This window comes from Aotus nancymaae, unplaced genomic scaffold (assembly GCF_030222135.1).
Source record: "Aotus nancymaae isolate 86718 unplaced genomic scaffold, 86718_ANA_hifiasm-v0.15.2.pri h1tg000019l, whole genome shotgun sequence".
NCBI classification, from domain to species: Eukaryota; Metazoa; Chordata; class Mammalia; order Primates; family Aotidae; genus Aotus; species Aotus nancymaae.
In genome coordinates this window covers 657,240-670,510 of record NW_026988431.1, presented here as the reverse complement: position 1 = coordinate 670,510, position 13,271 = coordinate 657,240, and the positions used below count along the sequence as shown (strand labels likewise).

The 13,271-nt window shown below is 35.6% G+C and overlaps 1 protein-coding gene across 50 annotated transcripts in view; it reads right to left on the bottom strand.

Moving 5' to 3' along the window:
• The window catches only part of CLASP2 (cytoplasmic linker associated protein 2), a 239,241-nt gene that overhangs the window by 103,605 nt on the left and 122,365 nt on the right, over positions 1–13,271 (bottom strand). For 21 of the 50 annotated variants that reach the window (XM_064378529.1, XM_064378544.1, XM_064378549.1 and 18 more), the window contains 3 exons: positions 10,835–10,858; positions 8,748–8,765; positions 5,916–6,017 (listed from right to left, as the gene is read on the bottom strand). In XM_064378529.1, coding sequence (XP_064234599.1) covers positions 5,916–6,017; positions 8,748–8,765; positions 10,835–10,858 — 144 coding nt within the window. Of the gene's footprint in view, positions 1–2,193; positions 2,221–5,733; positions 5,761–5,915; positions 6,018–8,747; positions 8,766–10,834; positions 10,859–13,271 lie in introns of all 50 variants that reach the window. The other 29 variants (XM_021666448.2, XM_021666452.2, XM_064378526.1 and 26 more) reach the window with 3 other exon arrangements.

Here is a 13,271-nt window from a genome sequence, read left to right as displayed (position 1 = left end):
CAATCTCAGCTCACTGCAACCTCTGCTTCCCAGGTTCAAGTGATTCTCCTGCCTCAGCCTCCCAAATAGCTGGGATTACAGGCGCCCATCACCACACCCAGCTAATTTTTGTATTTTTAGTAGAGATGGGGTTTCACCATGTTGGTCAGGCTGCTCTCGAACTCCTGACCTCGTGATCTGCCCACTTCGGCCTCCCAAACTGCTAGGATTATAGGTGTGAGCCACCGTACCTGGCTTCTTTTCAAATGGGTAATTTTTAAGTCTTGGAAGGTGGACATATGGTCAGGAACACAGGTAAAGTTAGACAAAATCTTTTCAGAGACTGTGCAGAGGTTTAAAAAAAGTTTTAAAAACATGGTTTTAAACTAGAAATGCAAGGGCTAAATGTTAAGGACATAAGCACCATGTCAATCAAAGCACTTTATGTGTACGTGGAATAGAAAAATGGACTAGATAAGAACTCTTAAGATATAATCTAAATCTAGATTCAGAGGAATAAAAGAAAAATTAAATTTGCAATTAAATAAATCTTCATGAAAGCAACATTTTCCCTTCGCGGGCACTGCTTCTACCCAGTAAGAGTGCTGTACAGTTATATGTTATACAGTCTTACCCAATCAGGCTTCATTTCCACAAAGACTCAAATGCCAATGGAGATAAGCACAGGATGTCAGAAACGAGAAGGGCACTGTGTAAAGCAGGGAGTAGTAAGACGACTGATCAAGATGGAAGTGCAGGCACTGCCCTTTCCTGAAGTGGGAGGTGACTTTTTATTTCTAGCCACTTCTGTCTTGAGGTAATAGTGGATAGGTCATGGGATTTTTAAAAAATGAAAGTTTTGATATTTCCAGATTTTTATCATGTTCTATGGGCCAAATAATACATAAATGGAGATACACTAGACATAGTCCATGGGCTGCTGATCTGTGATTCTTACTACAGTTTTCTTGGCATGGTCCTGCTGAGCACAATTTATATTCCTGCTTAATTCTTAAACTGTTCCAGCATACAAAATGAAACTTATTTCCTATTAGTGACAGCAATATTGTAAAACAAAGCAGCGTCTCCAATAAAATTAACAATTTACTATCTGTACAAAAGGAATTCTGAATTATTGTAGGGAAATTATTCAAGTTATTTAAAATAGCTCATTTGAATGTTTCATGTTTCAACTGAAGAATCTTTAAATCCAGTTTCTTTCAATATAACCTTAAGGATACTCATATACAGCACTTGTTTTCTCCATGCAGTGTCTAAACTAAACATACACACCAAAAACATCCAAACACCCAACATGCCACAACTCACAATGCAAGATAGGCCAATGGAATATTTTATGGGAAAACTTGCAACAATATAAAAAGTATAAATAATGAACTGAGCACATACAATATGGTATTCTATTTAGACCAATATAAATTTAGGGGGTGAAGTGTGGGTAGGAGAGACTGCAGAATTTCTTGAAATGTGGGTCTATTCAGCAGATAGGAAACTTGCAGTTCAGAAACAGAGTAAACTTTCCTTTCTACTCTAGATTTACTGAATTTATCAGAATTATGTAAGTGTACTCTATACATTTAAATTCATTCCTGGCCTATCCTAGGAAATAAAATTGTCAGTGTTCATTTTGCTTTAATCATTACCCTCTCCTCTGCAAAACTCCTGATTCCTACCAAGAGTGTGATAATTCTAGTACCTATGACTCACTCTGGAATTATTCATACTTAGAAAAAAATACCAAGGCTCCTTCCCCAGTAAAGAGTCACCAACGCTAATTATTTCTTTTAGGAAAACCAGAGTTAATGAAAAGTGTCATGATGTATCCAGTGAATCGCATGGTACCAGAAAATATCCATATTTGCAAAACTTGACATCGAACACCTATTTTCTCTTGTGCTACCTATAGATTTCAAACTATCATTTTATACTTTTTATAGTATTTCAAAGCATGACAAAAGCTCCTGTTTCTTTTGAACGTTTACATCCATGGTATTAATCTGTGTCATTTTAAAAAAATCAGGATTTTGGTAATAAGACAGGCCAAAGAAAAACTGCAATTGGCAATTTTTGCCCCAATATGACTACAAATGATAAACTATGATGTTAAGAATTTCTGCTGAATAGAACCCATTCTTCATAATGAAAATAGGTGATCAAACAATAGATGCACACATAAAGTCTATAGATTCTTACCACCAATGGTATTAGCAGATTGTGATCCTGAACAAGTGTAAAGGCAGAATTAGGGTAAGGATTATAATCCATGAAGAGGAAAGGAGCAGTTTTAAATGGATGGCAGATGGAAATAAAAAAGCTTTAGTCAGTTCTCAGAAAATAAAAAAACCCTAAAGCAAAAAAAGCAAACTTTAAAAAATCTCAAAAGCACAGATGTCTTTAACAAAAGCAGTACACGTAGTAGTTTTTAAAGCTTATCAACTGAAATCAGACACTCATGTACAAAGCAGATGAAATGAAACTGCAACAGTAAATGTAAATTCTTCAGCTTTTCTACTACTGACAGTTGAAAATCAAAATCATTAAATGTTTGTTTTCATTAAACATTTAATTTAAAACTACTCATAAGGAATAACTACAACAGTGCACAGCTGAAGAGAAATTACACAAAAAAGCTACAAATGTCATCTTTCTTAAGATGCACAGAAGAAAAACAAAAGATGGGAGGAGAGGAGACAAAGTTTCTGACAGGCTGTACAACCATGTGTATACAACCAGTCACTACCAACAGAAAAAGAGACACGATTCTGTCACAAATACAGATCTAGTGGTCTCTCCATTGAGTCTCCATTTATTTATTTATTTTAGTTAGCCATCAGAACACACCTGCTTTGATCTGAGAGACTTTTTTTTTCTAAGTAGTGATACAAAAATATGGTAAGACCATGCAAGCCCTAATGAATTACTTGATGACAAAGTAAGGATGATGACCACAGTAATATTTCTGTGCAAATATATTGTAAAGAAACTTGCATACAAATCACATAATACCTTTTTACAAAAGAATTTGGAATGGAACATATAGTCATTCAAATAAATAAGCAAGCAAACAAACAAAAGTCCCTCCAATAGAACTCAAACCCAAATGATTTTATAGAGGAAAAGTCTTCTAATATTAAAGCCCTATTTGGTCTAAGAAAGCCAATTATTGTGTTTTCACAATTTAGGAAAAGATTTGGAGTATTATGGCATGAGTTTCAAAGTGAAAAACCAAATGCAAAAAATTATTCTATTTTTTAGTGACATGATTTTTGTTACAATGTACCTGAAAAGGTCTCTTAAGTATTAAAAAAAAAAAAAAAAAAAGCCCTTTGAATCTTTGCCCTGAGATCAGCCTCAGTATTATTTCAGAAAAGAATTAATATCTCACAATTAAGTTTTATCCTTAGATACTGAACATTAACGACTCCTGGTTGTTATCTTTGTGCTTTAAATTTCCTAACTTCATTATTTATTTCTCTGTTTACTGAAGGCAGTAAGAATAACAAGGTACAGACGTACACAAAAGCAGTCTAAAATTCAGCTGACATTTGATTAAGAATAATAATGAGAATCATCTGCAATATCTAAAAAAAATTAAAAAATTAAAAAATAATGAAGACAATTTTATTAGCCAACATATATAGTGCTTATTCTGGGCTAGGCAATATTTTATGTATATTAAATAAACATACTACATCATTTAATCCTCACAACAATCCTATGTAGATGTTATTATCTTCTTCATTTAAAAAACGAAATTATAGAAGTGCAGTAATTTCAAATAACCTCAAAGAGCCAGTATTCAAACCTGAGCAGTACGTCTCCAGTATCTATGATCTAAAAAACCAGTATGTACTTCTCAAACTTTATTGTGATACAAATCACTTGATGATCTTGTTAAAGATTAGATTCAGTAGATCTGTAATGGCACATGAGATTGCATATTTCTAAATAGCTCCCAGATGATGCTAATGCTAGTCTGGGCAGCATATACAGAAGAACAAGTCTTCTAACTACTATGCTACTCTGCTAAAGATTAAGCTACTTTAAAAATATACAAGATCAGGGAAGAATATGTTATGATCTACTGATTTGGTTGAGATAAAATTCCTTGCCTAGAGGACATTTGCCAGTTTTCCTATTCATAAATAATCCTCAAGTTGCAAACCAATTTGCTTCCGCTTATTTTTAGGTACTTTTATATTCTTGAGTGCTCCAATCATTACTCTGCCTGGATTTTCTAACTTTGGAAAGAGAGAAGGATCTGCTTGGTAAGACCTGCGTAACCATTATTCTGCCCCTCAATGCCCCATTCTCTTTCCTGATTTCAAAATTTAGGAATCAGGTTAAAAACCAAATAGGACACCCATAGCCTAATAAATCACCTAAGCAATGGTAGAAGAGAGTTAAATTTATTTGTTTCAAAAATAGCTAAGTAGGCCGGGTGCAGTGGCTCACACCTGTAATCCCAGAATTTTGGCAGGCAGAGGCAGGAATATGGCTTGAGCCCAAGAGTTCAAGACCAGCCCAGGCAACACAGTGGGAACCCACCTCTATATATTCATAAAAAAACTAGCTGAGAGTGGTGGAATGCACCTGTAGTCCCAGCTGCTTGGGAGGCTGAGGTAGGAGGATCCCTTGAATCCAAGAGTTTCTGGCTTGCAGTGGGCCATGATTGTGGCACTGCACTACAGCCTGGGTGACAGAGTGAGATCCTGACTCAAAAAAAGAATAACAAATAGTGCAATACATGAATAACCTTTCCCTAGAAAACTGTCCTGGTTTTAGTGGTAAGCACTAATGAAAATCTCTTGGTAAAGAAGGAACAGGAACAAATAATTTTAAATTAATAATGCCATAAATGCGACCAGGAATGGTGGCTCACACCTGTAATCCCAGCACTCCTGGAGGCCAAGGTGGGAGGATTGCTTGAGGCCAGGAGATCAAGAACTGTTTGGGCAACATAGCAAGACCCCATCTCTTAAAAGAAAAAAAGCAAAAAATTAGCCAGGCATGGTGGTGCAAGCCCGTGGCACCAGCTACTCAGGAGGCTGAGGTGGGAGGACTGCTTGAGCCCAGGAGTTGGAGGCTGCAATGAGCTATGATCACACTGCTCTATTCCAGCCTGGGCAACAAAGTAAGATCCCATATCTAATAAATAAATAAATATTTTAAAATACCATAAATGCTTACTATTCTGAAACATAGAAATAAATGATTAATTTAGCTAGACCTCAAAATTGTGTTTTTTAATTGTGCTTATGATAAACTCAGCTTCCAGTGAAATAGCAAAAATATAAATCTTAAATTTAACATGAATGCAACAGAATTGGTCATTTCAACTTATGTTTCCTCACTATAAATTAGTATATACCTGCCAAAAATGCTAACCAAAAATAGATAATTTAATAGATTTTGGGGAGAATAAGACATCAAGTATCTGTCCTTGAATATACAACCAGATTTTGATGCTAATATATGGCAATTATTTTGTCTCTAAAAAGCACAATTTTCTACATTAGCAAGTTTCTGAGTAGAATGTGAACACCTTATTGCTAAGGATTTGTGCTATTTAAAAGATTTCCATGCAAAAGTTTGTACGGCAGATGAAGTTTTTCTTTCTAAGTGGCAGCTATCAATGATGCAGCCCTAATAACACACCAAAGACAAGACAACACCCACTCAAAAAATTCCAAAACATGCACAACAACTGATCCAAAACATTGAAAAAAATACCTTCATTTTTGTCAGGTGATGATGAACCTAAAGTACAGAACAAGAACTCAGTATGTGGCTTGTCTTTTTTTAAATTAGCTTTGTCTTTATCCACTGGTCAATCTTCTAATACAGTAATACACAAGCAACACCATTATCCTAACATAGTGACAAATATAGGAGGGCTGATAAGCAATACATACGCTGTGACTGAGACACCATTTTTGTTCGACTTCTTCCTCTAGAATCTGCCTTGGCATTTCCCATGCCAGCAAGTGGTGCTGAAAGTTTTGCTCTCACCCGGCCTGAGAAATAGAATATTTACATAATTAAAAACATTTTTCTCTAATAACATTTAATAATGAGGGGAGAAAATCTCACTATTTTTAGGTATTGTCAAATTCTGTAATAATGTAATCATCAACTACGGGTTCTATTTCTTTTAAAAATTTTATAAATGGTATTTTTTTTTTTTTACGTGTTATACCATAAGCTAACTTCCCTTCAAGGATAAGAAGAAACAAACTAAAAGACCTACATTCTTAGTTTATATATTAGTCCAGCAGTAGATAATTACCATAAGCATGTCACTTATTTCTCAACTGGTAGTTGCAATTCTGAAATTTCAGTTTCCATGAAGTTTGGATTATTCTCAAGTCAACCCTACAGTTTTAAATATAAGCCTAATCTTAGAAACAACTCAAACCATCCTTTTGACTGAAAATGTACTTTTTTTTTTTTTTTTTTTTTTTTTAGACAGAGTCTCACTCCGTCACCAGGCGTCAGGCTGGAGTGCAGTGGCGCGACCTCGGCTCACTGTAACCTCTGCCTCCTGGGTTCAAGCAATTCTCCTGCCTCAGCCACCCGAGTAGCTGGGACTACAAGCGCGTGTCACCACGCCCAGCTAATTTTTTTGTATTTTTAGTAGAGACGGGGTTTCACCATGTTGGCCAGGATGGTCTCGATCTCTTGACCTCGTAATTCGCCCGCCTTGGCCTCCCAAAGTGCTGGGATTACAGGCGTGAGCCACCACGCCCGGCCTGAAAATGTACTTCTAAAGGGATATGAAGGAAGAGATATAATTAAGCAAAATATTTAATCTCTTTGTATCAGATTACTACAGATATATATGGACATGTTTACTCATCTCCTCCAATCACCATTTCATTTAGAAAATGATTTGAGGAAATATACAGCACGTAAGAGTTGGCATTTTTCTCAATATATTCCTTTTTCACCTCACAAACTGCACTTTCTACTCTATCACTGCCTATTCCCCTCTAGAAAACTAGGCCACAAACATCCTCGCCCTATTTCTAGGGCTCTTGAACCAGAAGAGATATGTTTGTCAACTGTTTAAGTTAGCTGCAGTTAATTAAAAAAAAGTGATGACAGAATATATTATTGGTAGGCACTTTGGTGTTCTTAAACAATACTCTCAACAACTATAAGGTTTGTCATTCAAAAAGAAGGGCTCAGAATTCTTTTTAGTTAAAAGATACAATTTGTAGGGTATACGAGAAATACTGGCTAGCTCAATATGACCATATTAATTAGGAAAAAACATACTCAAGAATAAGAATAAAAACTCCTTAAAGAATAAGGAGATAATACAAAATTAAGAAATGAGTGAGAAAAGATGAGAGTAATAAGAACTAGGAATAAAACAGAACCAAAACTACAAGTGTAATTGGTAGAATACCAGCATACTATCAACTTCAAGGCCCCTAATGAGCCCATGGTTCAGGCCTCTCACCCTTTTAATGTCTATTGTGAGTAGGACACAAAGTTGATTCAAAAGTAAAACAAAATGACCAAATTATTATTTTTGAAATGGAGAATTTATCTACATTGCATATAACAAAGAAATGAGAATGCCAAGTATTTTGATATTAACACTTGAAATTACAATTCCACAGTTTCAGAAATCATGTTTGTTTGTTTGTTTGTTTATGTTTGAGACACAGTGTCGCTCTGTTGCCCAGGCTAGAGTGCCATGGCATGATCATGGCTCACTGCAGCCTCAATTTCCCAGATTCAAGTGGTCCTCCCACCTCAGCCTCCAGAATATCTGGGACTATAGGTGTGTGCTACCACATCCAGCCAATTTTTAAATTTTTTGTAGAGATGGGTTCTCACTATGTTGCCAAAGTTTGTCTCAAAGTCCTGGCCTCAAGCAATCCTCCTACTTCAGCCTCCCAAAGTCCTGAGATTTTAGGCGTGAACCCCTGCGCCTGACCAGAAATCATGTTTTTGTAGAGTATTCCAATTTAAAACTTAAAATAGAAAATTATTTTAAATGTATCAGAGTAAATATAAGAACAAATTAAAAAGTTAATCTATTTGATTTTGTATTGAAAAAAAAAGTCATCCACATAAAACTTAGAGGAAAAAATATATACTTTGAATCAGAGGCTTTAAAAAGACAGACTTGAGGTAGAATAAATACAAACACTGAATTGTTTTCTACAAATTCAAAACTACAAAAATTATTTTTAAGGTGGACTGACTCGGTAAGATATGTATAGCAATTCTGGTGTAATCTCAAATTTAATTTGAATCTGTTACCAATTCCCCAGTTACTAATTCAAAAGTAGAAGATATATTTAAAAGCAGACTAAATAAATGCATTTGAACTTCAATGACAAAGCAATGGTGCATGATTTCCCAAAGTATAAATGAATTGGCATAAATTAAAAAACAAAAACACAAACACATAAGAAAAGCATTAATGTCACACTATAAAAAATGAAATTATATGCTTTATACTAAATATTATTAAATATTTTAAGCAATTATGTTTTTCCAGCATGAGATGATCCAAAGTACAAAGCAAACTAGCAGGATGAAGAATTAAAAAAACAAAAAAAATCCACACATTACTAAGACAACCAAATATGAAATGTAGAAGTTACTACCACTGGCAAATTATAAAGATTTGCAAAGAAATTAGCCTATTTTAGTTTTAATTTCTACCAATGAAAATAGTAAGGTAGAGGTATCTGTGTTACTAACAAAATGTATATAATTCTTACCATCTTCAGATGCTGTTCCTAAATAAGAAAAATAAAACAATATTTCAACAAATTCTGCCAATGTTGATATTAAGACCTACCTCACAATCCCCAACCAACACTATAACGAAAGGGTAAAAATAAAAAGTAACTTTTAGTCTGATAGCCTTAAATTAACTGTGGAAAGGTTCATTTTGAGAGAAACAAAATTTTAGGTAATCTAATGATTCACAGCAAAGAGATAAAGGTTGAAACGAGACAAATGAAAATAGCAAAATTCTATAGGAAAAACTTTTTGTCTGCTATATTTCATTCTTAAAATTTGAAATGGTATAAAAAAATTAGAAAAATTAATCACTCAAACTCTGTAATTACTCTTTGAAAATGAAGTTTTATAGACCTTTCCGAAGTAGAAATGTTTTCTCTGCATTTTCAAAAGGTCCATAAAGGAATTAGAAAAAGCTAACTGGGAAACACAGAAATAAAATCTATGTCCTAGGCCTCGTTTACCTATTTTCATCAAAGCATCTGCAAAGCCAAAAACCTATTAATCCAATTAATTAGCTATTTATGCAATATTTATGTGCACTCAAGATGTCAATGAAATCTATCAAAAATGACTAAGTATAAACACCGTAACTCACCACTACTAAAGGGCAATAATATACATGTCTGTGTATTTTTTTAAACATAGGATTGAATATCAGTAAGAGTAACACATCATATAACAGAAGTGACTCCTCAAATAAATTGATATTTCCTACCCAATCAAGAAAATATTTTGAACTGCAAAGTGATAAAAGTTTGTATTCAAAGGATCCAGCGTATCAATATTAGGATGTCTAAGGGTTTGATACATAGAAACTATCTCTTGATGGGCTATCATTTCATTCAATATTTTATTAAAATCATACAGAATAGCAGAGTCTAATATAACTAGCAGTCATGTCCTTAACCCAAAGTTTAATAAATGTTCTATCTCATTAAAATAGAAGATATATTAGATCAATTTTCCATTTACATAATAATTTAAAGAAAAATATATAGTGTCTTTGTTTTTCCTAGATCTCATAATGTGACTTACAGACTTTTTTTTTTTTTTTTTTTTTTTTTTTTTTGAGACAGAGTTTCGCTCTTGTTACCCAGGCTGGAGTGCAATGGCGCGATCTCGGCTCACCACAACCTCCGCCTCCTGGGTTCAGGCAATTCTCCTGCCTCAGCCTCCTGAGTAGCTGGGATTACAGGCACGCGCCACCATGACCGGCTAATTTTTTGTATTTTTAGTAGAGATGGGGTTTCACCATGTTGACCAGGATGGTCTCGATCTCTTGACCTCGTGATCCACCCACCTCGGCCTCCCAAAGTGCTGGGATTACAGGCGTGAGCCACCGCGCCCGGCGACTTACAGACTTAGTATCTTAAATTATTTTAAAAAGGTCAAGCTCTTAGGTAACATTACAGTATCTGCCAAAGTGAAGGGAGAGTGTGGATAATATACTATCTAATATCAGACAAAAAAATATCATACAGGGTTGTTACTGAACCAACAGATAAACTATAATCATTTGAATATTGCAATTAAAAAGGCAAAGCTTAAAGTTCAATTTTGACTAAATGTTAGTTTACAATGCACTCTTAAAAAGTCAGCCTCTGTAATCTGCATTTCATTTTCAAAAATAATCATATGAATTTATCAAATATGTCATTTGTCATATCAGTTAGTAGACTAAGGAAGTGAATGAAATGACTTAGGAGATTCTTTTCCATTCTTCTGAATCCAATATTTTCCATGAGGACTTAACAAATAGAGAAAATTCAGAGACATACTTCTAAGAGCTCAGGAAAACATTTTAAGGTAAATTGATTAAAGTTAAAACAAAATCAAATAGTTACCTAGTATTTGAGTAGACTGGGATATGGTATGCCCAACAGATAAGCCTAGCTCCAAATTTATTCAGAGAATTATGTAGCCATTTTCACACTAAGGTTATTACTAAATAAGTATTAATAATATATTTTCAGAAATTAAGAGAAGAATGAACAAGGATATTACATAGAATCTAGGAGCCATAAAAATCTTTAGTAGAATTAGGAAAGGAAGTTCTTACCATCCAGCTTTTCAGAAGTATCCTCTTTGATGAAAGTGCAAGCAAAGAACAGAGGAAAACTTAGTATATTAGAAGAAATTATTTTTATAATTCCTAGAAAACATTTTCTTTTAAGAAGACAGAATTTATAGCACAGACATATACATCAAGCTTGTTTTCAACTAAAACAGACTAGGAAATTAAACAAGATGTGAGATAAAGACTTCCCCTAGTGCACTAAGTAGAGAATTTTTAAAAAGTTGGCAGTGACTCTTATTTTCATCAGCCTAAAAAGAGAAAGGTTAGTGAGGCCCATGTCCCAGCCTTGGACTTTGCCATCATGCCATTCCCTACTCTAGTCTATTTTCCCAGTCACAGTACCTTGTTTCTTTCCTCTCTTGCCTATAATATACCTCCAAATTCCAAACTTAGGCCCTCTCAACATTAGCCTCTGTTTACCACCTTGTTGCTTCCCCACCCACATCCTTTCTTAGAACTTTCTGCCCCTATAAAATTTCACATCTGGATGAATCTAACTCACTTCCTCTATTCTACTACTTGAGATGCCCCACAGAGAAAATTATACAACCATGAAGTCATGCATACTGGCACTACTAGAAACTGGGATAAATATCTGCCTTGGCATTTAGTGCCTGTGCTGAAAGGATTTAACACAGCAGAACTGATGTTGCTCTTAAGAAGTGTCTGCTTATGGGGCTGGCCTCTGGCAATCGGTTTGGATGCTCCCTATATTAACGATAAGGTTATTTTTAAGAGTGTGTGAGGGAGTTGTAGGGACACTAAACTCTGCCACAGTGTGCCTAAGCTGTTTTTGCAAACAGTGTGATTTGTGGCCAATACCTCCTTTCTTTTTAGGAGTCTGGGATTCTGGTAATTGTGGCTGGTTGTGTAGGCAGAGTACCTTATGTGACACTCCCAATTCCCTACTGACCTCCAAGCATGAGTCTTAAGCGAGCTTCCACTATGAACATGTTGCACTGATGCATTTCTTTTTTTTTCTTGAGACAGTCTCGCTCTGTCACCCAGGCTGGAGTGCAGTGGTATGATCTCGATTCACTACAGCCTCCACCTCCCAGGTTCAAGCGATTCTTGGGCCTCACAGCCTCCCGAGCAGCTGGGACTACAGGCACTTGCGACCACGTGTGGCTAATTTTTGTAATTTTAGTAGAGACAAGGTTTCACCATGTTGGCCAGGCTGGTCTCGAACTCCTGACCTCAAGTGATCTGCCCACCTCAGCCTCCCAGAGTGCTGGGATTACACGTGTGAGCCACTGTGCCCAGCCTGAATTGCTGTATTTCATTGCTTGAGGAAGGAGTAGCCCCTCAGTCACCAGCTCTGGAAGACAAACTTTGGAAGCCTGTGCCTAGACTCCTTCAGACTATCTCACAGGTCCTTTTTTGACCTGTGAATCCTTTTGCTCTAATAAATGTCAGCCATGAGTGTCCCACCTCTTGTGTCTACTCCCCCTAAATGGCTATTCTAAACTTCAAGTCACCTCTTAGCACATGATCCTGACTATGAATCTTCAGGCAGAAAGTCAAAACAACTTCCCCAATCACACTCTTCTTAATGCCCAATTTTCTAAAATATCATATCTGATATCTATTACCTCCTCCACTTCCTTCCCTTCTATATCAGTGAAATGGTTGACCCTTCCACATTCAAGACTATCTCCCAGGCTATGCTCCATGTCACATTTCTCATGCCTTCCACAGCAACTTAGCTACTAATTATCTTCTTTCATCCTTACACTTCTAACTTTTCCATCTCTACTGACTTGCCACCTTAGAATACAAACATAATTAACTTCTCCAATTTTCTAAGACAGTAAGTTCTTTCAACCACAGATAATTCCTACAGCATTCTTTCAGCCCTTTTCTTGACCGTCAAACATAAGAATAATTTATAAAGATTCTCTTTTCAACTTCTCAATCAACCAACTAAAATCTGACTTCTGTCCATATGACCTCGTTGAAACTATATTTTATTTTCCACTCAAGTAATTCCAAAAACTCAATTGTTAGAATATATATTCACAAATACGCACCCATACATCAAGGTTACCTTAACTTAAATTCCTGTTTCCTACCACACCAATTTTCCTCTTCAGGCTGAAGTTAAAGGGTGAACTTCAAAACACTTATGATATCCCTGCTGCCAAAAAAATTCAGTACTTTAGAGATAACAAAAACCAGTGGCAACTGCTTAAAGAAGGAATGCTCTGAGTTTAATATTGATTACAGTAAAAATATAAAATGACTTCTAAATCTAACCTAATCTAATCAGCATAGCTGTTTACTAAGTGTTTTTTTTTTTTTTTTGAGACAGGGTCTTGCTCTGTCACCCAGGCTGGAGTGTAGTGGTGTAATCACCACTCACTGTAGCGTCGACTTCCCAGGCTCCAGCAATCCTCTCACCTCAGCCTCCCTAGTAGAT